General features: G+C 41.6%; 1 protein-coding gene across 2 annotated transcripts; it reads left to right on the plus strand.

The window, feature by feature from the left end:
- Positions 1-567: 567 nt before the first annotated feature.
- ap1ar (adaptor related protein complex 1 associated regulatory protein) lies at positions 568-27,053 on the plus strand. 2 transcript variants are annotated; one of them, XM_060927909.1, is made up of 10 exons: positions 568-895; positions 1,428-1,476; positions 1,571-1,597; positions 1,706-1,731; positions 8,430-8,526; positions 8,910-9,008; positions 9,365-9,414; positions 13,006-13,076; positions 14,494-14,616; positions 25,294-27,053. In XM_060927909.1, the coding sequence occupies exons 1-10, from the start codon at positions 825-827 to the stop codon at positions 25,551-25,553; spliced, it is 873 nt and encodes a 290-aa protein (XP_060783892.1). In that variant the 5' UTR covers positions 568-824; the 3' UTR covers positions 25,554-27,053. The 2 variants fall into 2 exon arrangements, with proteins under 2 accessions (XP_060783892.1, XP_060783891.1); XM_060927908.1 differs by having other exon boundaries at positions 569-895; positions 9,362-9,414.

The raw sequence follows: 27,053 nt of genomic DNA on the forward strand, positions 1-27,053 counted from the left end.
CTGTAGAAACAGGATAAGCGGCTTCAGATAATGGCTGGCTGGGGTGGCATGGTGGTGTAGTGGAAAGCACTGTTGCCTCACAGCAAGAAGGTCCTGGGTTCGAACCCAGGACCCAAGGGCCTTTCTGTGTGGAGTTTGCATGTTCTCCCCATGTCTGTCTGGGTTTGCTCTGGTTTCCCCAACAGTCCAAAGACATGCAGGTTAGCTCTAAATTGGCCGTACGTGTGAATGTGAGTGTGAATGGTTGGTTGTCTGTGTGTCAGCCCTGCGATAACCTGGTGACTTGTCCAGGGTGTTCCCCGCCTTTCACCCGTAGTTAGCTGGGATAGGCTCCAGCTTGCCTGCGACCCTGCAGGACAGGATAAAGCGGCTAGAGATAATGAGATGAGATGAGATAATGGATGGATGGATGGATGGATGGATGGATGAATGACGATGCGGTCCCCCCCCCCCCCCCACCTTTTTGTTTCCTACCCACTTGTATTGACATTTGTCTCCCCCTAGCGATGGTTCACTGTGGTGCATGATTTGAGCCACACTGCTTTCCGTAGTTTAAACATTAATCACGTGTTCTTGGCAGGAAGAGGAAACAATAGCTGAGCAGTCACTCCAGCTCATCCCTTGTGCATTCAGCTGCTGTATGAAACAAGTTCAGGCGGCTAACCGTTGGATGGAGTCGTTTCTTTTAGAAGTATCTGAAATGCCTTACAATGCGTTATTCTTTTAGCGCTGGCGATGTTTCCGGGCAGTTGATCAGGGAGATCTGTGTGGGATGGAAAGGCAGGCTGATATCTGATCTCCTCCCTGGACTTTGACACAATGCCATGGGGAACTGCTGGACTCAGTGCACAGGGCTCTTCAGGAGAGAGGCGAACAGGATCCAGAGAGGAGGAGGGTGAGAGTGTTGGCTGTGTTTATGGGAATTAGTAGAGAAATATTGTCTTGATGAATGTTTGAATATGTGAAGTCAAACGGGTGGATAGTGGGATTACAGGAGCATGTGATCAGGTGCATTGGATTGAACACACACACAAGCTAAACTGCGAGTTGTATTTCACTTAAGTAAATTTAATAGCAAACGAAAACTGCGTCTTTTCTTTCGAGAATAATTTATTTAAACGCGGAATATTAATTATGTATCTCTGTTTATCTGTTGTGAGACAGCTAGCTAGCATCCGTGTTGTACAGTATCATGGCCACGCCCCATAACCCATCCCTCCTTCTGCTAGTTTTGTTTTGCTAGCTGCTTAATTAACAGTAGCCGTTAGCTACTAGCTTTACACTTCCGGGTCTGACATTCATAACGAATAAAGTTAGTAAATAGTGTGTAAAACGTCGTCAAAAAGTATTGAAATATAACGTCACTCATTCCTAAGAGAGAATATTGCAGTTTAAGTTCTTGTATGTTTTTCTTTTCTTATCCTCAGGTCTAAATACTTCAGAAGTAGCACAACTGGAGAACACTGTACAATAGAGGTGTGGTCATTTTGTCTTTTTATTTCTCCATTTTTTTATTATTATTTTTTTTACACAGAATGACTTGATCTCTTTATCTGGTTTTATCTTCCAGTTTGAGAATCTTGTGGAGAGTGATGAGGTGAGTGCTGAATCATTTCACAAATAAAGTCTCACTTAGGAATTCCTGTTTTTTTTTTTTTTTTTAATATATATATATTTTCTCTAATGATATTGTTTCTTGTTACAGGGCGAGAGTTCACAGAGTTGTGCCAGGTATGATGTTTTGTTTTGCTTTTCTGACACAACTTGGGCCCAGATCACACTCCAGCTCATGATGGGTTTGTGAATACTTGGCGATGAAAAATTGGTCGCATTGCCACTGATCGTGCAATACACAGCGATTTGTTCTCTGAGCTTCATGAGTTGTTGTTTTTTTTTTTTGTGTGTGTGTGTGTGTTAGAGGTCTCCGCAGGACAGAATTTTCAGTCCCGCTCCCGCATTGTGCAGTCCTGCTCCCGCCCGCTCCCGCAAAGAATTATGATTTTCAGTCCCGCTCCCGCCTGCGCCTGCCATATTTTGTCCCGCTCCCGCCCGCAAATCCCGCATGATGCAGACGTTCGCGTTATTTCTCACGAAAGTTCTTGTCATTGGCTTGGGGAATTAAACATGCTGAGCTTAGCTGAGCTCTCCACTGACCGATCCTTCACCTAGCGCATGTAGCGAGGGTGCGCGTTGCCAGGCGGCATGCACAGCTGAGGCTTTACAGAGATACCTATTCGGAAACGTACGTGAGATTAGACCACATCTGCAAATTTAGGCATCTTAAAATTTTATTAATGCCAAATAAAATATCCAGCACAAATTGTATATGATGGACATAAATTTAATAATTTATAAATTTTATTTTAAACACGTTTTTAGTTAGCGGGACTGTAGCTTATCACCTCTCCCGTCCGCTCCCGCATTGTGCACTCCCCCTCCCGCCCGCAATGAGCTTTCAAAATTTGTCCCGCGCCGCACTGCTTTGCGTCTGGTCCCGCGGGAGTGCAGGGCTCTAGTGTGTGTGTCTCCGCCTTGTGAGTGCATGCATTGAAATTTGGTGGCGAGGTTTTCTTTGGGGGTGGCGTAGTGGTTAGCGCTGTTGCCTCACAGCAAGAAGGTCCTGGGTTCGAGCCCAGTGGCCAGCGAGGGCCTTTCTGTGTGGAGTTTGCATGTTGTCTGCGTGGGTTTCCTCCAGGTGCTCTGGTTTCCCCCACAGTCCAAAGACATGTAGGTTAGGCTACAGTAATTGACCGTAGGTGTGAATGTGAGTGTGAATGGGTGTCTGTGTCAGCCTTGCGATGACCTGGCAACTTTTTCCAGGGTGTACCCTGCCTTTCGTCCAAAGTCAGCTGGGATAGGCTCCAGCTTGCCTGTGACCCTGTAGAACAGGATAAGCAGCTACAGATAACGGATGGATGGGTTTTCTTTGGCAAACTAAGCAGTGAACACTTGCAGATGGGTTTGGGAACATTTTCTGAAGTTTGGGGAACCTTCTTTGAGCCTTCTGAGCTGTATCTGTCTCAAATCCATGTCTCCGATGTTTGCAAGAGACTCAACACAGCGGCTCGGCATAGCTTAACTTTCGCTGAGACTTAAAAAGTGCATTTACAGTCGGGGATCCTTCAGAGCATGTTACGTGCACGCTCTTGGGACCCAGTCATCATGGGAAACACCTGATGCTGATTTGAGTGCAATCAGCACGTGCATATAAGGACTCTGTTTTCACAGAGACTTTGCAAGTATTCTGTCAGGTATGTGCTGACGGGAGACGAGTCTAAGTTCAGGAAGAGTGTTTATTAGCAGATGTGATATTTATAAAAACAAATCCAAAAGCAGAGTCATAAACATGGCTAGAAACAAATGTGACCGTGATGATGATAATACTTTGCAAAGCCTCTGCGTTTTTATGTGCGTGCTGATTGTGCTCAAATCAGCATCAGGTGTTTCCCATAATGCCTGGGTCCTGTGAGCGTGCGAAGGTGCGATAGTCAAGTATTCACCTGCTGTGTGGCCACAACTTTTAGCTCGCATGTACAACAAAAAAGTTGGGACAAAGTACAAATTGTAAATAAAAACGGAATGCAATAATTTACAAATCTCAAAAACTGATATTGTATTCACAATAGAACATAGACAACATATCACATGTCGAAAGTGAGACATTTTGAAATTTCATGATAGCAACGCATCTCAAAGTTGGGACAGGGGCAATAAGAGGCTGGAAAAGTTAAAGGTACAAAAAAGGAACAGCTGGAGGACCAAACTGCAATTCATTAGGTCAATTGGCAATAGGTCATTAACATGACTGGGTATAAAAAGAGCATCTTGGAGTGGCAGCAGCTCTCACAAGTAAAGATGGGAAGAGGATCACCAATCCCCCTAATTCTGCACCGACAAATAGTGGAGCAATATCAGAAAGGAGTTCGACAGTGTAAAATTGCAAAGAGTTTGAACATATCATCATCTACAGTGCATAACATCATCAAAAGATTCAGAGAATCTGGAAGAATCTGTGTGCGCAAGGGTCAAGGCCGGAAAACCATACTGGCTGCCCGTGATCTTCGGGCCCTTAGACGGCACTGCATCACATACAGGCATGCTTCTGCATTGGAAATCACAAAATGGGCTCAGGAATATTTCCAGAGAACATTCTGTGAACAGAATTCACTGTGCCATCTGCCGTTGCCAGCTAAAACTCTATAGTTCAAAGAAGAAGCCGTATCTAAACATGATCCAGAAGCGCAGACGTCTTCTCTGGGCCAAGGCTCATTTAAAATGGACTGTGGCAAAGTGGAAAACTGTTCTGTGGTCATACGAATCAAAATTTGAAGTTCTTTATGGAAATCAGGGACGCCGTGTCATTCGGACTAAAGAGGAGAAGGACGACCCAAGTTGTTATCAGCGCTCAGTTCAGAAGCCTGCATCTCTGATGGTATGGGGTTGCATTAGTGCGTGTGGCATGGGCAGCTTACACATCTGGAAAGACACCATCAATGCTGAAAGGTATATCCAGGTTCTAGAGCAACATATGCTCCCATCCAGACGACGTCTCTTTCAGGGAAGACCTTGCATTTTCCAACATGACAATGCCAAACCACATACTGCATCAATTACAGCATCATGGCTGTGTAGAAGAAGGGTCCGGGTACTGAACTGGCCAGCCTGCAGTCCAGATCTTTCACCCATAGAGAACATTTGGCGCATCATAAAACGGAAGATACGACAAAAAAAAGACCTAAGACAGTTGAGCAACTAGAATCATACATTAGACAAGAATGGGTTAACATTCCTATCCCTAAACTTGAGCAACTTGTGTCCTCAGTCCCCAGACGTTTACAGACTGTTGTAAAGAGAAAAGGGGATGTCTCACAGTGGGAAACATGGCCTTGTCCCAACTTTTTTGAGATGATGTCGTCATGAAATTTAAAAATCACCTAATCTTTCTCTTTAAATGATACATTTTCTCAGTTTAAACATTTGATGTCATCTATGTTCTATTCTGAATAAAATATGGAATTTTGAAACTTCCACATCATTGCATTCCATTTTTATTTACAATTTGTACTTTGTCCCAATTTTTTTGGAATCAGGGTTGTATATTGCCATGTATTATCACCAAAATGCCTCATTTTCGTTGATAACCGGTTGCAGAGCATCATGAGCTGGAGTGTGACCGTATCCTGAGACAAACCATAAGTTTAACAGATAGCTGCAGTGTGGCTGTGAAGTGGAGCTTCTGTGCTGCTAGAATGAGTCATAAGAGAAGAACAGTAATTCCAGGGAGGTGAAGTGCCACAACATCTGGCAGAGCTGCCTGGAGAAACTATTTATATGAATAAATAGCTGTTATACTTGCAACAGCATTTTCTTTTTGGATTAACGTAGATTTTATTTTGCAAAGTAGTTGGTCATTCTTTTAAAAAATATCCTTGTTAGACTTAAATGGGTTAAGTAGTGTCAAACTAGCAATGACAATGGGAAGGTCATTCATCTTCTGTGCCACTTACCCATTGTGGGTGAACTGGAGCCAATCCTAGCTGACACTGGTTGAGAGGCAGTGTACACCCTGGACAGGTCACCAGTCTATCTTGGCACTAACCGAGAGAGACAGACAGCCTTTCACACCTATGGGCAATTTAGAATAGCCAGTTGACCTAATCCACATGTCTTTGAAATGTGGGAGGAAACACAAAAAGGTCTCAGCTAGCTGGCAATTTCGAACCCATTACCTGCTTGCTGTGAGGTGACGGTGTTGACCACTGCGCCACGATGCTGCCCTAACAGAAAATTAGATACACTGAATAACATTGAGCCTGGGATAGACTCTGGAACCACTAGGACCTTGACCAGGATGGAGACGAGTGAACAAGGGAAAATAAAATGTAAAAAAAGCTGGGCATCCGCAGACTTAATAGGCTTCCAGTTTTTGGCTTGGTAATGAAGTATCAGAGGGCAGTCATGAATGTTATGTTTGATGGTCCAAGTTTTAGGGGTTGTTTATTGAACAATCAGGTTTCAGGGACCACTTTTAGACAAACCATGAAGCTGTAACGATAGAGGGCAAAGTCTCTGTGATTTTCTACAAACGTTCAGACTGGGAGACACGTGAGAAGCAGCTGAAGTGTCAATATCATTTGTGACCTGTCAATGGTGTGTTTAAAGTGCATATCACGGGTAAATTCAGGAGCAAGATCAATGTAATTCTCCTATTTTATATTAAACTTTGGTCAAATGTCTGTCACACTTTGCATTCTCTGCAATTTTTTTTACCTTGCGCAATACCAGAAAAATTCAGTTGAAATCAAGCCATTTGAGGCAAATTGGTCCACCTCTGAAAAAACTTGGCATTTGGATTTCCTGGGAAACACTGATTTTCGTGACTTCGTGTGCCGGACGCCTCCCTCTGAATCCTACGTCAGCGCTGGTTTATGAGAAAACGACCTGGTGGTTTTCTGCAAATTTCTTCAATGTTATCGCGTAATTATTAAAATGGTTAACAGATGTATCGTAGGAGGGTGTAGCGACACCAATCTTGATGGGATTAGTACTCATCGTTTTCCAAAAGACCGGACAATGAGAGAGAAATGGGAGCGCTTGGTCTACACAGGCTGTGCACTGAAACCGTGCAAAGCTCTCGCAGCCTGCTGGCGCTTCCGCAGGTAACGTCACGAATCTGGCTCCAGACTCCCTTGGGATTTTTCCAGACTTTTTTTTTTTTTTTAATTTTTTTTCTACTGCAGACAGATGGCCTTGTGCAAAATTACCCTTCTGGATGAGTGTGTAAAGGGACATACTTTCATATTTAAAAAAAAAAACAAAATTGGTCCAGAATATGTACCCTGCTAGCTGAATTTTGAATGTCCTAGAATCTGCTTTACAAGACATGATGATTGAGAGCTGTGGTAGCGTACACATTACATAAACTGCTATTGTACCCAGACCAGTCCATTAAAGTGAATTTAATGTCCCTAAACCCCACTTCTTTTTCCTTGTACAAAGCAACAATCATCATGTTGATTGACCATGTGTTTTCGAACCAGAGCTGATCCAAAAGGCTGTAAATTAATGGAAAATCAATAAAATCAGCTGACTTTCATGGAATCTGCCGAGACTGAACTGGAAGATCCTGAAGGGGTGCGTGACGTCACACGTGTAACAATCCAGGTATCAATTTCGTTCCCGTGCGCAGCAGTGGTTAGACCAGTCTCGATATGGAATCACGTTTTGGAGAGAATTGATAGTGATTGGGATTCTTATATGTTGGATGAAGGGGCAGATGATTATCAAGGATGTTCCAGAGTAAATGGTTATCTTTTTGAGCCCCCAAAACAAGAAACTTTCAGTTCACAACAGTCCCACTCACCGCCGATAACGCACCACCAGCCAGAGAGAACTGGAAACACAGATCGGTTTGTGTATCTTTTATTCTAAGCTGGCTGCTCCAAAATATTGGGAAAATATTTACATGTACCTCAACAAATGCAGAAATATAATCTTTAAAACGTTTAATTATTGAAAGAAAATATGAAGTGGGCGATAATGGGGGAATCGACAAACTGTCCAAATGTCAGATCAAATTTCATTTATTAAATAAATGGGTTTCTTTTTTGCTCCAGTAAATTCCCATGTGGTCGTGGTGGTGAACACTTGATGAATCAGATTTATTATTAGTAGGCGACTCGAAATCTGCTCGCTTTGTTTGCACAAACCTCTCACCCGTTGTCGCTTTAGATTTGTCATTTCTCGGAAATTCCTGAACTGAATGTCCTGTTGTATATGGGTTTGAACATCCAAACACAACGCAGCACTTTTCCCATCAAAAACAATATCTAGTTTCAGCGAGTAAGCAAGCATGGAGTCAGATGAACCGAAGTGACCCAGATAACCGGGATTCCACGTGTGATGTCATGTGAGATGAGCCCTGAGGCAAGGCTGCCTCTTTTCGGGATCCGGATGCCGCGATTTGATAGTTTTGTGCTTGATAACAAATAATTAAAATTTTTTTCTATGATTTATTAATTCAGTTTGGTTGTTACTAACGATATATTTATTTTAAAGCACTACAATAAGGCTTTTGTTAGTTTTTTCTTTATCAGACATCTAATTTTTTAGGTTTGTTTACCTGACATGTTTCGACGTACGACTGTCGTCTTCCTCAGAGTGTCACCGGATGTTATTGGTGACGCATCTTTTATCAGCTGATGATAAAACTAACAATATTCAATATAAGACATAATGAACGTAATCGAAAGATTACAATAAGGCATTACATACACTAAGATTTTAATAAAGCATGGCTTTGAGCAAGTGAGAGTGAAGATGAATGAGCGATGCCCTCAGACCTCTTTTGGTATATGTGACTTTGAGATGTATAAACTGTAGAATGTCAGAAGGGCTATGAAGTCTGACCCTTATTGTATTTGGCTCAGGCCCATCAGTGAAGAGGAGATCAGCCATCTGAAGGAGCAGTGCTATGCTGCTATTGCTGATAAGCAGACGCTGATCGACGAGAAGCTGAACGCGGAGGTATGGCCCGTTACCCCGATGCCTCACCTTGTTCTTCTTGCTGTTGGTCTAATAAACAAATCATGAAGACATGCAAACATCATATCGTCTTGAGTTAATTAGATTAGTTGCTTTTGCTACCTGTGATAATCCTGATCAGGTTTGTTTCAGTAAAATAACTTAAAAATATATATATTTTTAAATCTTTAAAATTCATCAAAATGAGCAGAAGGTAGTTTTAGTTCAAGGGGTTAGTTTGATATTTAAGCTCACGTCCAATAAGCCTATATTTAAGTTTTTCTTTCTTTCCATGATTTGCAGTCTGTGTTGCTTTTTCATTCCTGCTATTCATTATGTTTTTGTTCGGTTTCGTTACTGTCCCCCTTTTTGTTATTTCTGCCCAGTTAGTGGCACAAGAGGAGAAGTTAAGGCTAGAAGAGGAGGCTATAGTCGCAGCTCAGCGCGAGGCTGCTCGGCTCGCAAAGGAGCGAAAGCTAAAGGAGGTGAGGCGTCCACACTGAGCACGCCCAGCCCTTCTCTTATCTTATCCTCTTGCCATTCTCCTGTCCTTCATTCTACTGCTGATATATTTAGAGAAAAAAAAAATAGTACTACAAGTAAAATAGAATTTTTCCCTATCCCTTCTTAACATCTTTTTATGTTGCTTGTATCCTTATTTGCACTCATCTTTATATTGTTTTTCTCCCATTTATGCTGATTTTAGTTTGCAGGACCCATAAAAAAAGTGTAATTGAGTGTAATTTGGTTGTTTTGTGTATGATTTGAGAGAATTTCTGATCCGCCATCTGTCTAAATAGGCTGTTGTTACTAAAGTCGTGTGTGTTTTTGGAAACAGCAGCTTGCACAGACGAAAACCGAAGCAGAGGGCGACAGCTCACATCACAAACAGTGAGTATGACTCACACTTGGTCACCAACATATTCTATAATACCTTTTTAATATAAGAAGGACGGGGGTGGCACGGTGGTGTAGTGGTTAGCGCTGTCGCCTCACAGCAAGAAGGTCCGGGTTCGAGCCCCGTGGCCGGCGAGAGCCTTTCTGTGCGGAGTTTGCATGTTCTCCCCGTGTCCGCATGGGTTTCCTCCGGGTGCTCCGGTTTCCCCCACAGTCCAAAGACATGCAGGTTAGGTTAACTGGTGACTCTAAATTGACCGTAGGTGTGAATGTGAGTGTGAATGGTTGTCTGTGTCAGCCCTGTGATGACCTGGCGACTTGTCCAGGGTGTACCCCGCCTTTCGCCCGTAGTCAGCTGGGATAGGCTCCAGCTTGCCTGCGACCCTGTAGAACAGGATAAAGTGGCTAGAGATAATGAGATGAGATGATGAAATGCATGTCTAGACATCAACTTAAGGCAGTCAGGATTATACACAGCAATAAAATAAATATTCTTATGTCACTAGCTTGTGTAAGATTTAATGGTGAGATCTCCTCTCGCACTGTACTGTTCAAGCCGTTTGTCTGAGACAGGTGGTTCAGCAGTGTATTGCTGGGTTTCACTTGACGTCACATCCGCCTCATTAGTTATTCAAAACTTTAGCTGGTGATCAGCCAAAGCGCAGTTGACAAAGCGTTTGTACGGAGAAGGTGCATTGCTCCATGAAAAATGCCTTACACTTGGGTTGTAGGTTGTTTGACTCGATCGAACTGTGAAACTGATAAGTTTCTTCAGGGTACGCTGTGAACTAATAAAGGGTGAACAAACACAGGATTTCACAAAAAGATGTCAAGAAAGGTGGCTTTTGAACCTTTCACTGAAATCGAAGGGGGCAGAGTCAAAACATGCTCGAGTTTGCAGTGATCACTTAGTGAAAGGTTTGTATATCCCTCTCAGCTATGTCCTTAGTGTTTTCCAAGTACTTTTCTTGCTATGTGTTATTTTACGGGACTTTTTTTTTTTTAAAGTCATGAAGCGCTAAAGTCCCCAGCGGTTTCTTTGTTTCCTCCTCACTAAGTCCATGTGCATGAAGGTTGCGACAAAATTCTTCCCCAGCCATACAGTTACAACGCGCCGTAATCACTTCTCCGTCTTGTTTAACTAAGATCCAGGTCTTTAAAGGGGTTTCTGATGATCTTTGTAAATGATTTTACCTGAGAGACAAGAGCCAACACAAGCAAGAATCAAGCGAACTGTTTGTTTACACTTCAACTTGCAGCGCTTCCTTGTAAAGATGTGAACGAAAAGCTTAAAAAAAAACATACATGGGCAAAAACAATACAGGATTCATTTGGCAGCGACTTGATAGCGAGGTCCTTTACCCAGCCATGTACAAAAAAGTCATAAGCCTCCATACTCTTCCACACTTTCATCTGTTTTGCGGTGTAGAAGGACGTCTGCAACACCAGATAGTTCGAGATGTCGGGGAACTTGACTGAAGGATAGTTTTCAAGATCGTATGACAAATCCTTCTTTCGCAGACTGTAGGGGTCGATTCCATTGCGCATAGCAATCTTCTGAATATATCTAAAGCCAGCAGTGGCTTCTAGATTACGAGCATACTCTGATAAATTATCGCTAGTTGTTTGCACTACGGCAGCTGTTTTAGACCACCAGCGATTTCATTTCCGGTAAAACTGTGAAGAAAAGTCACGTGACTGAAACCCAGCAATATGTAACTTTTTCTGAACTCAGCAATGAGGAAAGGTGGACTTGAGGGGAGAACCAGCATTACTAGTGTATCTCAAAAAATTAGAATACCATGAAAAAGTTCTTTTTTTTCATAATTTAATTCAAAAAGGTAAACTTTCATATATTCTATATTCATTACATGTAAAGTTAAATATTTAAAGCCTTTTTTGTTTTAATTTTGATGATTATGGCTTATAGCTCATGAAACTCAGAAATCCAGTATCTCAAATTATTAGAATATTCCCCAAGATCAATCAAAAAAAGGATTTACAATACAGAAATGTCCAACTTCTGAAAAGTATATTCATTTAAACACTTAATACTTGGTTGGGGCTCCTTTACCATGAATTACTGTATCAATGCAGTGTGGCATGGAGGTAATCGGTCTGTGGCACTGCTGAGGTGTTATTGAAGCCCAGGTTGCTTTGATAGTGGCCTTCAGCGTATCTGTATTTTTGGGTCGGGTGTTTCTCATCTTCCTCTTGACAATACCCCACAGATTCTCTATGGGGTTCAGGTCAGGCAAGTTGGCTGGCCAATCAAACACAGTAATATCATTGTCAGCAAACCATTTGGTAGTAGTTTTGGCACTGTGGGTAGGTGCTAAGTCCTGCTGGAAAAGGAAATCAGCATCTCCAAAAAGCTCGTCAGCAGATGGAAGCATGAAGTGCTCTAAAATCTCCTGGTAGATGGCTGTGTTGACTTTGGACTTGATAAAATACAGTGGACCAACACCAGCAGATGACATGGCACCCCAAATCATCACAGACTGTGGAAACTTCACACTGGGCTTCAAACACCTTGGATTCTGTGCCTCTCCACTCTTCCTCCAGACTCTAGAACCGTGACTTCCAAATTAAATGCAAAATGTACTTTCATCTGAAAAGAGGACTTTGGACCACTGAGCAACAGTCCATTTCTTTCTCTCCTTAGCCCAGATAAGACACTTCTGACATTGTCTCTGGCTCAGGAGTAGCTTGATATTAGGAATGCAAAAGTTGTATCCCCTTTCTTGAAGATGTCTGTTCGTGATGGGTCTTGATACACTGACACCAGCCTCAGTCCACTCCTTGTGAAGCTCTCCTGAGTTCTTGAATCAACTTTTCTTGACAGTCCTCTCAAGACTGCAGCCATCCCTGTTGCTTGTGCACCTTTTCCAGCCACCCTTTTCAGCAATGACCTTTTGTGGCTTACCCTCCTTGTGGAGGGCATCAGTGATCATCTTCTGGACAACAGTCAAGTCAGCAGTCTTCCCCATGATTGTGGTTGTGTGTACTGAGCTAGACCGAGAGATACACTGTGTTCATACTGTTTTATTCAAACTCGAAATGAAATATTCTAATATTTTGAGATGTTTTTTGTTTTTGTACTGTATGCCATACTGATTAAAATAAACTAAAATGTTTCAAGCATTTTTCTATGTGTAATGAGTCTATAATATATAACATTTTCACTTTCTTAAATAACTGATGGAAAATATTGAACTTTTTCACAATATTCTAATTTTTTGAGATGCATTAGTATATTGTAGCATTATAGTACTTTTCTGGAATGAGGATAACTGTCTTGAAAGAAACGCCAGTGTGGGAATCGAATGGCATCAGTGTCATTACTGTAATGGAGAGCGCTAGGTAGTGGGTGGGAATTGGTAGATGACCAAAAGATGAAAAATGGCTTGTCTTATTTTCCGAGACTGTTATTAATTTAGTAGAAGTCAAGTATATGAAGGTTTTAACCAAAATGGCAGCTGCTTTTATTTATTTAAAAGTCTTAATTTTTATTTATAAAGAATTTTGAGACTTAAAGAGGAGTGTGACAGGAATGCACTGAAATATTATGTGTTTCTGGAACAGGCCATCAGGTGGAGAGTTTGAAGCGTACCTACAGTGTGTGAAGGCTCAGTCAGAGGCATTCCGCAGTAGCCGTGAGTACTCAAATCTCTCGTCATTTGATATCGCATGTAGCTTATGTGAGCAACTGGATAGCGACAGTTTGTTTTTGCTCTGGAAAAGTATATTGGACGCAACCACACCGCCCCCCAGTATTAGCTCTTAGAACCCAACGCATGCAGATTGCGTACAAATTCACATCCTTTAATCTTGGTTGAATTGCTCATGAAGTATTCATCTTCCTCGAGGTGCAGAGCATATCCTGTGAAACAGCACTACTTGACATTTCCAGTGATACTAGTCACTTATTTATGCTGTGAAGTGTTTGTGAGAAATTATTTTGAATTTACAGTACCAGTTAAGTTTGTATACACCTCCTAATTCGATTATTTTTTTCTTTATTTTTATTAATTAAGACACCATGTTTTAAAGTCGTGATGGATGTTTTGGTTTTTTTCTCTTTACTTAGTTGAGCAGTTCTTGACACAATATGGATTACTACAGTTGTGGAATAGAGCTATTTACTGTGTTTTTTTTTTTTTTATTTATTTATTTATTTTTTTATTATTATTATTATTTACTGTTTGGGTCCACCAAAAAAGGATCAGGATGTAATTCCAATGGCATAGCTCCCCACAATCCCACCAAAAGGCGCACGAAGATAAATCCCACACTGCCTGCACAGCCGCCACGATGCCACCAGGCGACATCGCTTGGAACACCATACAGCGCTGACCTCCGATTCCTTTCCTTCACAATATAACGTCTTTTCTTCTCATTCATTAATTCATTCATACACGTCCTCCATTTTTCTCTCCTGTTTTGAATTTGTGTCCCACAATGCCTTGTGCCCACCACATGATGCATGATGTAGTATCTTGTATTGCGTCACTGCGAAGCAAGAAAAAATAGCGGAAAGTTTAGGGCCACGTGGCCCTAAATTCATTAATTGTTCTATTAAAAAACCTAATAAAATTGGAAGTCACTTTAACTACAATGCCACTCTAATCATATTGTTTTAATTTTATCCACGTGTCATTTTATTTATTTGTCATATTTTATCTGCTGCCTTTTTTTTTATTTATTTATTTATTTTTTCTTTTACTTTGTTACTGGCAACAGGCCTGCCATTGTATATTGTACAAATGCGCTTTTTTCCCCCACCCATTTTTGTGATTTTTTTTTTTTTTTTTTTTTTTAATTTTTTTATTTTCTTGCTCTTTTAATGTACCACTCTTCGCCCTTCTAATTGCCCTTCGGGGATAAATAAAGTTTTGTCTAAGTCTGTGATTCGAATTCAGTAGCCATCGGTCCACTAAACAAAAATAATTGGGTGTAAGGGAAAATTCTTTTTATGACCTACACTTGGAAAAATCTGAAAGGCCGTCTACCTTTAAACATTTTGCCATATGATGAGAAACAGTAATATCGTGATATTGTGTTTATATCCAGGACTCTCCTCTGAGACAAATCTAGTGACCCCGAACACCGAGAGCAGCTGGGACTTCACCTGCAGAACTCGCTCCACTAATGACGATGCCACCTCACTCGACCTTGAGTGGGAGGATGAGGAGGGTGAGTAAGAGCTCGTCTATTACTGACACACACAAAAAAGGCAGGATCATTTCATAAGCATTATTGTTGACTGTTGAGAATCCTTTATATGGAACTTGAGAGTATTGGTATCTGAATGAGAGAATAGTTTTTAAGAGAATTGCTTTAAATCTGCTTGCACCTGAGAATGCTCATATGATTGATGTTATATGGTAGCTTATAGGACTTTAAACCAAGCTTGTAGTACTCGAGTCCGACTCGTGCCCTAATTTTAAGGATTCGTGACTCGACTTGGACTTGAGCACTGATGACTCTGACTTGTGCATTAACCGCATTCGGACTCCTAAATTGGAGACGAGGACTCGTTTTTTTTTATTTTATTTATTTTTTGTAATATGGCATAATAATTTGGCACAAGGTATTTATATCTACATTAAATTTAGTGCAAGAGTGTCACCCCTGCGTACCTTGGTGCTCGCATCAGATAGACTCTCGGGTGCGCTCCGGACAGCATGTGCACCAAACGGACTCGCGCACATGCCTGAAACGACTCGCACCTGCACAGGATTAAGGTACAATCAGTGCGCCTATATAAAAACTGTGAAAATGCACTCACTTTGCGAAGTATTGAGTTGCATTGCTGACACATTACCAAGCCTCATTTCCATGTTTGGTTTCTTGAGTTTCTGTTTCTCGTCTTTGATCCTGCCGAGTCTATGATAGCCTGTTTGTGCCTCGCTTGACCAATTGCCTGTTTTACGATTTTGCCTGCCATTCTGGATTGTTTACCTGCATGGGTGCAAGTTTTCCGGCATGTGCCGGAAGCTCCGGTTTTTTTTCGGTTCTGAAAGTCATTTTTCCAAATCGTGTAAATCCGTTGAGATTTTTTTTTTGGGGGGGGGGTGTCTCTCTACACCGCTCACCGACGAGCGGTCCTGACTAGCCCGTTGTTTCACGGTGTTGTGCATGTGTGATGTGATATGTTTCACGCACGTAGCACGTTGTTCGACCAAATCAACACAGCTATTCCAGTGTATATATTGTCAGACCCTCCAGGATTTCACAATGTTGCTACTTGCAACATCAACGCAAATTCAACCAATCCCCGTGAATTCAGGGCGGTGTTGGATATAATTGCAATCACCGCAACTTTCCCGCAAATTTGATCAATCTTTGGTGTCGTCTTGAGGTGACGTCGACAAACTACCTTCCGCCTTACTTCTGTGTTTCCGTTCAAGAGCAGCAGCAGCATGTGCGAGTCTCAGGAGAGACTGCCTGCACACAGCACTAGTATTAATAGGTTTTTTTTTTTCTTATATGAAGGCTGAGGCATTTCCTTTTGAATTTGAAGTCCGTGTTTATATAGGCTTCAATTCTTTATAGTGTTACTGAAAGTGTGTTATGTTTACATTGAAGCACTGTGTGCACATTTTTTTTTTTTTTTACTTAATACAAGAAATTAATGGATGCCAATTTTGCAAAATGGTATTTTATTTTCCATTGTTTAGGCAGCTTCAGCATCATACTGTGAGGTTCTGTTCAAATGGCTTTTTTCTTCTATGAAGCCTGAGCCATTTATTTTATTAGTTTATAATTATTGTTTAATTTAGTCTTCAGGAGAGACTGCCTGCACACAGTACTAGTATTAATAGGTTTTGGTTTTGTTTTTTTCCTTACATGAAGGCTGAGGCATTTATATTATATTTTAAGGTAACTTCATGTTGTGCTGTGAGGTTCTATGCACTTTAACTTTTGAACCAACAGGTGCATTTGGATAAGTAAAGCCTATTTTTCTGCATTTTTGTAGTCCTGGTAATCTTTTATATTGGTAAAGTTGTTTATAAGACCATTTCTCAGTGTCTTTATTTTTTTTTTTTTGGGGGGGGGTTTGGGTTTTTTTTGGGGTTTTTTTTTTTAATCAATAGTTTTTCAGTAATAATATTTAACATCACTCAATTTTAATCACAAAAAGAGAAAATCGCAACAATTTCTTGCAACTTTCACTTCCTCCCGCAATGTAATCGCAACAAAAACCAAAAAAACACTGCAACTTTCATCGCAATTTTTTGGAAAAACCCACGCAACATCAGACATTTTAGCCCACAACAATCACAAAAAAGGCCCGCGAAATCCTGGGGGACTGATATTGTAAAAAAAAAAAAAGGTATCACAGCAAAAGCATATTAAAAATGGTTGTTTCAACATTTTAAATTAGTAGTTGCTAGAGGTTTTGAAATATCAAGCCTTGTCCTTGAAATATTATTTCAGATGAATTGATGAAATGTATTAAACATTTGATGTGAATATGCAAATCATTTAACTATTAATATTATAAATGTTTGCATGAGAGACAACCATTTAAAATTTTTTTCAAGCCCTAAAGGGGGTTCACCCCCCTGCATGGCTGTGCCATGCACATCTGACCTTGTCAGACTTTTCAGGTTTTCGAAAATTTTATACTTGCACCCATGTACCTGTCTTCACTTGTATCCATCTCCCAGTCATCTCTGACCGAATACTTCACACTCCCTGATAGAGTGCACATTCACCTGTTCATACGTCATGTTCAGGAACAAACTAATGTTAATGGTGCTAAAACAGCCACCGTCAAATGGTGCAGTTGGAGTTTTGGACTTGACTCGGATTTTTTTTTTTTTTGAAAGTGACTTGGACTTGGGTGGCACGGTGGTGTAGTGGTTAGCGCTGTCGCCTCACAGCAAGAAGGTCTGGGTTCGAGCCCCGTGGCTGGTGAGGGCCTTTCTGTGTGGAGTTTGCATGTTCTCCCCGTGTCCACGTGGGTTTCCTCTGGGTGCTCCGGTTTCCCCCACAGTCCAAAGACATGCAGGTTAGGTTAACTGGTGACTCTAAATTGACCGTAGGTGTGAATGTGAGTGTGAATGGTTGTCTGTGTCTGTGTCAGCCCTGTGATGACCTGGCGACTTGTCCAGGGTGTACCCCGCCTTTCGCCCGTAGTCAGCTGGGATAGGCTCCAGCTTGCCTGCGACCCTGTAGAACAGGATAAAGTGGCTAGAGATAATGAGATGAGACTTGGACTTGAAGTTTAGTGACTCAACTACAATGCTGCTTTAAACCCAGCATTTAACTAGTATGTATATGTATGCTATAATGTGTATACTATAAGTACATGCAGTATATACACTCAGTGGCTGCTTTAATAGGAATACCTGTACATCAGCTCAGTCATGTAATTATCCAGTCAGTCATGTAGCAGCAGCCCAATGCATAAAATCAATCACATTTAAGCAACATTGATGAGGTCAAGAACTCCAGTTAATTTTCACATCATCAGACTGCTGTCGGTGCCAGAGGAGCGGACATGAGCAGTTCAGAAAATGTTGATCACCTGGCATTTGCACGCACATAAATCTATAGTTTACACAGAACGGTGAAAAACAACAAATTAAAACATCCAATGAGCAGCAGGTCTGTGAGTGGAAACGCCTTGGTGATGAGAGGTCACCAAGGAGGAGAGTGGCAAAGCTGATTTTAAACTGACAGGAAGACTGCAGTCACTCAAATAACTCTTTACAGCCATAGTGAGGAGAAAAGCAGATCAGAACACACACCATGTCAAACCTTGAACAGCTGAAAACCACATCGGGTTCCACTCAGTCAAGAACAAGAATTTGAGGCTACAGTGGGCATGGGCTCACTGTTGAAGACTGGAAAAAGACCAGGCGATGTTTTGTTTGTTTGTTTTTTCAGTTGTGTAACTGAAAGCTGAAATGTATGCAAGAGCAGCAACTAAATGGTACATTTCTGGTAGATGTGTATTTGAAAACTAGGCACTGTGTAAGGATGCGTAATATTTACTGTTAGTCTGTGAAATCCAATATTCTCAACATGCTGTAAGAGAATGGCTGGTCATCCAAGGCAATGAATTTAGTTATTTTGTTGTACTTTGGCACTATTGCGTGTGTGTAATTTTCCAGTCTTTTCACATACTGGCTACAGATGGATTCCTTTTTGCTCTTGTTTTTGCGAAACCTGTAGTGGAGAAGTCCTTGGCCATTGCATGTCCTCTTGATACTTGCATGAATAGTCATTAGAGAATGCTTGTACATCGTGAAATGCTTCCACATGGCTGATATTTTGCTGCTGGCCAAACTGTTTGAACGTGTCCGCTCCGACTGGCAGGAGAACAAAGGAAACAGACCGTGTTTTTAATCACTTTCTAATTTTTATTAGCAAAAATAATTTTTGTAAAATGTGCCTTTTTGTGGGCAGCATGGTGGTGTAGTGGTTAGCGCTGTCGCCTCACAGCAAGAAGGTCCGGGTTCGAGCCCCGTGGCCGGCGAGGGCCTTTCTGTGTGGAGTTTGCATGTTCTCCCCGTGTCCGTGTGGGTTTTCTCCGGGTGCTCCGGTTTCCCCCACAGTCCAAAGACATGCAGGTTAGGTTAACTGGTGACTCTAAATTGACCGTAGGTGTGAATGTGAGTGTGAATGGTTGTCTGTCTATGTGTCAGCCCTGTGATGACCTGGCGACTTGTCCAGGGTGTACCCCGCCTTTCGCCCGTAGTCAGCTGGGATAGGCTCCAGCTTGCCTGCGACCCTGTAGAAGGATAAAGCGGCTAGAGATAATGAGATGAGTGCCCTTTTGTAGTAGGACTGTTTAATCTTATCTGTCAAAAATGTCCTTTTTTTTCCGTCTAGTTACATAAAAGTGGAGTGATGCAATTATTGTACGTCAATATAAATGGACTGTAAGAGAGGACACAGGAGTTTTAAGTCTGAAGCCTTTGTTTGCACCAAGAGTGGAACTATATAGCTCAGCTTTGGGGCCAAAGTGCACTTGTAAACGAACACTATGCTAGTAGGTTACGAACACCACTACTCATGTTGCCGTGTCAGTGCACGCATTTCTTTTCAAGCCACAAATATGGCAATGGAAAGTGCGACTGAGATGCATTTCATACCCATGCCCAGACTCGCTGGGGATAAGTTGTACCTGCTGACATAAGGAGGAAAGAATTTCAATCGCGCTTCTTGTTATACCATGGCGAAATAATAATTTATTATTATTATTATTATTATTACTTTTATTTAAAAAATTTTTTTAATTTTTATTTTTTTATTATAAAACCACCAGGTGACAAAACAACTATTTGAGTGTATTCAGCCTCTCTTCTTATTCCACCACTGCACCACACCATAAAATAGAAATGTCCTGCTAGGTTATGTGTTGGTTAATCACATTTGCATTTTTGGCCACATTATGATTCTAATGTTAATTGGTCAAAAACAGAAATCTAATGCAATAGTTGGCACAGCTTCCCCTCAACTGGACATGTGGAAATTGGAAAAACATCAGGTCTTTTTCTAATCCTCTTGAACTGTATCTGCATATTTTATGCGTTCTGCTGCTACATGATTGACTGCACTGGATAATTGCATGAATGAGCCAAGGGTATAGTTGTTCCTATTAAAGGGACAAGTACAATGCAAGATGACTACAGAAACTATTTAAAAGGTGTAGTGGAAAAGCATAATAAGACTCAAGGCTGTTAGGAAAAAGCAGATGGAAATGAGTTTATTAATACCCTTGCAAGAGTAGGTCTTCCCAGTGAAAGCGTTTATATATTTAAAAAAAAAAAAAGTTTCAACCAGAAAGAGACGTTCTCTATTTTCTCACACACTGTTTTATACAGGTTCGCATAACTGACACATCAGATGTTCCCCTGTTACTGTATCTGCTTACATGTCAGGGGTACCTCCTCTATCACGATCTCGTTATCCTGGCTATCTTCACACGTACACATGTTTACAATAACCTTGCAAAATAGATGAGTGTAACACAAAACATTCTTCATCTTATACAAACATGAGACAGTGTCTGTGAGGCTTACAGTGGTGCTTGAAAGTACAACCCTGATTCCAAAAAAGTTGGGACAAAGTACAAATTGTGAATAAAAACGGAATGCAATGATGTGGAAGTTTTAAAATTCCATATTTTATTCAGAATAGAACATGGATGACATATCAAATGTTTAAACTGAGAAAATTTATCATTTAAAGAGAAAAATTAGGTGATTTTTAAATTTCATGACAACAACACATCTCAAAGTTGGGACAAGGCCATGTTTACCACTGTGAGACATCCCCTTTTCTCTTTACAACAGTCTGTAAACGTCTGGGGACTGAGGAGACAAGTTGCTCAAGTTTAGGGATAGGAATGTTAACCCATTCTTGTCTAATGTAGGATTCTAGTTGCTCAACTGTCTTAGGTCTTTTTTGTCGTATCTTCCGTTTTATGATGCGCCAAATATTTTCTATGGGTGAAAGATCTGGACTACAGGCTGGCCAGTTCAGTACCCGGACCCTTCTACGCAGCCATGATGCTGTAATTGATGCAGTATGTGGTTTGGCATTGTCATGTTGGAAAATGCAAGGTCTTCCCTGAAAGAGACGTCGTCTGGATGGGAGCATATGTTGCTCTAGAACCTGGATATACCTTTCAGCATTGATGGTGTCTTTCCAGATGTGTAAGCTACCCATGCCACACGCACTAATGCAACCCCATACCATCAGAAATGCAGGCTTCTGAACTGAACGCTGATAACAACTTGGGTCGTCCTTCTCCTCTTTAGTCCGAATGACACGGCGTCCCTGATTTCCATAAAGAACTTCAAATTTTGATTCGTCTGACCACAGAACAGTTTTCCACTTTGCCACAGTCCATTTTAAATGAGCCTTGGCCCAGAGAAGACGTCTGCGCTTCTGGATCATGTTTAGATACGGCTTCTTCTTTGAACTATAGAGTTTTAGCTGGCAACGGCGGATGGCACGGTGAATTGTGTTCACAGATAGTGTTCTCTGGAAATATTCCTGAGCCCATTTTGTGATTTCCAATACAGAAGCATGCCTGTACGTGATGCAGTGCCGTCTAAGGGCCCGAAGATCCCGGGCACCCAGTATGGTTTTCCGGCCTTGACCCTTAGGCACAGATTCTTCCAGATTCTCTGAATCTTTTGATGATATTATGCACTGTAGATGATGATGATCTGTTCAAACTCTTTGCAATTTTACACTGTCGAACTCCTTTCTGATATTGCTCCATTATTTGTCGGCGCAGAATTAGGGGGATTGGTGATCCTCTTCCCATCTTTACTTCTGAGAGCCACTGCCACTCCAAGATGCTCTTTTTATACCCAGTCATGTTAATGACCTATTGCCAATTGACCTAATGAGTTGCAATTTGGTCCTCCAGCTGTTCCTTTTTTGTACCTTTAACTTTTCCAGCCTCTTATTGCCCCTGTCCCAACTTTTTTGAGGTGTTGCCGTCATGAAATTTCAAATGAGCCAATATTTGGCATGAAATTTCAAAATTTCTCCCTTACGACATTTGATGTGTTGTCTATGTTCTATTGTGAATACAATATCAGTTTTTGAGATTTGTAAATTATTGCATTCCGTTTTTATTTACAATTTGTACTTTGTCCCAACTTTTTTGGAATCGGGGTTGTACTTGGTCATTTATTGAAGAAAATGATCTAATATTACATATCTGTGAGTATGTGAACCTTTGCTTTCAGTATCTGGGCGGCACGGTGGTGTAGTGGTTAGCACGGTCGCCTCACAGCAAGAAGGTTCTGAGTTCGAACCCAGCGGCTGGCGAGGGCCTTTCTGTGTGGACTTTGCATGTTCTCCCTGTGTCTGCGTGGGTTTCCTCCGGGTGTGCCGGTTTCCCCTACAGTTCAAAGACATGCAGTTAGGTTAATATGGGACGGCCTTGGGCTGAGGTGTCCTTGAGCGAGGCACCTGACTCCCGACTACTCCCCGGGCGCTGTTAGCATGGCTGCCCACTGCTCTGGGTGTGTGTGTGTGTGCGCGCGCGCATGTGTGTTCACTGCTTCAGATGGGTTAAATGCAGAGAGGAAATTTCACAAGTGTGTGATGAAAAGTTGTGCTTTCTTCTTTCTTTCTGGTGTGACCCCCCCCCCCCCCCCCCTCCCCCTGTGCAGCAATAACTGAAACTAAACGTTTCCAGTAACTGTTGATCAGTCCTGCACACTGGCTTGGAGGAATTTTAGCCCATTCCTCCGTACAGAACAGCTTCAACTCTGGGATGTTGGTGGGTTTCCTCACATGAACTGCTCACTTCAGGTCTTTTCACAACATTTTGATTGGATTATGGTCAGTACTTTGACTTGGCCATTCCAAACATTTAACTTGTATTCTTCTTTAACCATTCTTTGGTAGAACGACTTGTGTGCTTAGGGTCGTTGTCTTGCTGCATGACCCACCTTCTCTTGAGATTCAGTTCATGGACAGATGTCCTGACATTTTCCTTTAGAATTCGCTGGTATAATTCAGAATTCATTGTTCCAGCAATGTTGGCAAGCCGTCCTGGCCCAGATGCAGCAAAACGGGCCCAAACCATGATACTACCACCACCATGTTTCACAGATGGGATAAGATTCTTATGCTGGAATGAAGTGCTTTCCTTTCTCCAAACATAACGCTGCTGCTGCTGCTGCTACTACTACTACTACTACTACTACTCTGGTTGATGTCTCAGGACAATGAGAATAACGCTAAACGTTCCTATCCAACATGCTAGACTCCAGCTCGTTGATGTGTTGCAGAACTGTGTCTCTGAGGAGCATGTTGACTGTAGTCTTCCATGTGACTAGGAACTGTGGGTTGGCTGCCAAGTGAGTGATTGGTGGGTAGGCGACAACTTGTCTCTGAACACATGACCAGCAAGATTGAGTCTATGGATTCGAATAGTATCAGAGACTTTCAGGGGTGATAGCGTTCCGGCGCGGCGCCGGATTTCCGGCGTACCGTGGCTGGGGGGAAAAAAAAAATCTAGTTCGCCCATTGTCCTGTGTCATTCTGAGATGTGCAGATAGACAGTAAAGGGAATTCCGAATTCCCTTTACTGTCTATCTGCGCATCTCAGAATGACACAGGACAATGGGCGAACTAGATTTTTTTTTTTTTTCCCCCAGCCACGGTACGCCGGAAATCCGGCGCGGCGCCGGAATGCTATCACCCCTGGACTTTTGGTAGTTTACCATATAGCGTCTTGTCAACTCTGTCCCTCCAGCTAAAATTTAGAATTTTCCTCAACATGTGGGTATATGTGCCAGCTAGAGACATCTCTTCCTGCTTGGTCAGCGACCAAGTGGAGCTTCTATACAGAAGGATCGTTTCAACAGTTGCTGGGAATAACTGTGTCTTGATCTTGTTTGGCATATCACTCACCTAGATTTTGTGGAGAGATTTCCAGGCAAGGGCTTTTTGAGTATGGATCTGTCGCTCTTTGTTGCACCAACAGCCAAGGTATTCAAAATCTTGATTACCACACTCAGTCAAGGCTTGATTTATTTGCAACCCATCAATAGTGTGCAATGGTTGAACATCCACATTGAAGTACATTTGCTTTTGTCTTGCCTGAATTGATTCTCAAGCTGACTTTAAAGCACTCTGATTCAGCAGCATGAAGTAGTCGGCGAGCTTGGGCGATTTCATTCAACAACAGCACAATGTCATCAGCAAATTCCAAATCACAAATGGTTGTTGCAGGAATTGGCCTTCTTCTGGTGCCAGCACAAGGGTGCAGAGTGAAATCCAAAATCTACTTCCTTACCCTGAATGGCTTTCCAAAGAGCATAATCTAGCACAGTGACAAAGAGAAATGGTGCTAGGGTGTCACCTTGCATAACTCCTGCATGAATTTTGAAAAAGTCTGTTTCGCCATCAGGAGTAAGGACCTTTTGCTTTCAGAAAGGAAGAGAATGCTTCTCATTTAAACCAAAGTTCTGTTTTGGTCTCATCCATCCACAAAACATTTTTTCCAATAGCTTTCTGGCTTGTCCACGTGATCTTTAGCAAACTGCAGATGAGCAGCAATGTTCTTCTTGGAGAGCAGTGGCTTTCTCCTTGCAACCCTGCCATGCACACTATTGTTCACTGTTCTCCTGATGGTGGACTCATGAACACTGGCTAATGTGAGAGAGGCCTTCAGTTGCTTAGAAGTTACCCTGGGGTCCTTTGTGACCTCGCCGACTATTACACGCCTTGCTCTTGGAGTGATCTTTGTTGGTCGACCACTCCTGGGGAGGGTAACGATGGTCTTGAATTTTCTCCATTTGTACACAATCTGTCTGACTGTGGATTGGTGGAGTCCAAACTCTTTAGAGATGGTTTTGTAACCTTTTCCAGCCTGATGAGCATCAACAACGCTTTTTCTGAGGTCCTCAGAAATCTCCTTTGTTCGTGCCATGATTACACTTCCACAAACATGTGTTGTGAAGATCAGACTTTGATAGAGCCCTGTTCTTTAAATAAAACAGGGTGCCCACTCACACCTGATTTCAATCAATGGGACGACAAACACCTGACTCTAATTTCACCTTCAAATTAACTGCTAATCCTAGAGGTTCACATACTTTTGCCACTCACAGATATGTAATATTGGATCATTTTTCTCAATAAATAAGTATAAATTTTGTCTCATTTGTTTAACTGGGTTCTCTTTATCTAATTTTAGGACTTGTGTGAAAATTTGATGAAGTTTTAGGTCATATTTATGCAGAAATATAGAAAATTCTAAAGGGTTCACAAACTTTCAAGCACCACTGTACTTTTCTAAAGATCACTAAAGTCATAGTTATTTTTTTCCTTTACAAAGGCAAGCTATTTTAATGCTGCGTGTCCAATCACTTGTAGGTATGAATCGGACGGGTGCTGCATGGGAGCGCTCGAAGACCGAGGAGGACATCCTGCGAGCTGCACTCCGTCCTGTCGGTAAACCATTGGATAGTGGGCCAGCTTCTGCTTCAGAGGACTCCAACGCTCTTGAGTGGGAGAACGACTTTGTCAGTGCACATGCCGAAGACAGTAGTGAGCAGTGTGATGAGGGATTCATTAATCCAGTACTGGACACTCCATCTGAGGCAGAGCCTAATGTTGACCAGCAGGACAGATAATCCCAGGTGGAAGCAAAGGAGGTGTAGAGTTGAGTCCATCACTTGACTAGCTCTATTGTATGTAAATTATTAATTTAGCCTTATTTTAAGATTGGTCTTTGAATCAAGTGCAATTTTTCAAATTCGGGCTGTTGCAGAAAAAGTTTTAAGGGATGTTTGAGGTAATCATGCCTGTCTGTAATTTAGTCATAATTGCACTCAACTTTTCTTTTCTTATTGGGAATGGGCTTCATCTTTACAGAACAAGCCCATGACCACAGTGGTGTACTAGGCCTACCTCACTGGAATCAAGGAGAGGTACATAAATGCTGGTGTTGTGGGTTGGGTTGGGTCTCCCCCCCTTCCTTTCTTTTCTTTGTAGCTTGCTTAAGAAAACTGACTGGTGCCTGATATCCCAGCCATCCACTTAGCATCAAGCTGTCTTTTTTACACATTTCAGCAAAGTGGAACCTATATGCTGGAGTATACAGACATGCATTTAGGGGGAGAATTCTCCCTGTGTCTCTCTATCAACCCTTATGTTGATCTACCAGTCTTGTATCACGAAAAATCCAGGCCACAAGTGTATAGCTGCAATTTCTAAAAATGCCTCATGAACACCACCCTATCCATGAAAACGTAATGCGTGCGCACACAAGTGCTTTAAAAGTGTGAAATTTACACATGCAACACCTTTTTGAGTTGCTGGATTTGTCTTGATACCAAATTATGACTGAAAAACACAATTTGTATCTGTTATGGATTTATTTGTAGTTCCTTGCCTGATCTTACAAATATTAGTTAAATAAAATGTACTTTATTCTCAAGTAAGTTTACAAGCCAGAATGCACTATCTTTAATCACTGGATAGCAATTAATGACAAACAACTGCCATTAACATTTCACATATCTGTACAATCTCTCTTTACACAAGTAAGATGAAATGCGTTTCGTGATCCTATTGGGCCTCAATAGTGACAAATTTGTCAAATTTATGAATTAAGTGTGGTGAGAGGTCTGTTTTTGGCCCTCTCATATGAATATACAGTACCCTCTTCATGTTTAAAAATTATCATACTTTTAAACATGCTTAAAATGTTGTGCCTAGTTGGGACACTATAGCTCACTGCACAGGGCCCGCCCACCCTTTCTTGCCCTCTTCCTTCCCTCCTTCCTTCACCTCCCATTCACCTTGGGATTTAGAGCTTTAATTTTGTGTGGGGGTGGGGTGGGGTGTTAATTTTCATTGCCACTGGTTTGTATAAATAGCGAATATGTGGCATTAAAATACTTTTTTGGTGCATTCCAAACATTCAAACTTAAATGCGAAGATCACATAGAGTTGCACATGTTTGCTCATCTACACAATGGGGTGTTTGTAAATAAAGGAGCACATTTTATATCTCTCTGCATATCTCACTGAAAACATTAGAGGGCAAAGATTGAACGCAATATACCTGTAGTTTGGGAAATCCGTCCTCTTGAAGTTTGACTGCTAATAAAAACGAGCCAGATCAGAAA

This window comes from Neoarius graeffei, chromosome 8 (genome assembly GCF_027579695.1).
Source record: "Neoarius graeffei isolate fNeoGra1 chromosome 8, fNeoGra1.pri, whole genome shotgun sequence".
Taxonomy (NCBI): domain Eukaryota; kingdom Metazoa; phylum Chordata; class Actinopteri; order Siluriformes; family Ariidae; genus Neoarius; species Neoarius graeffei.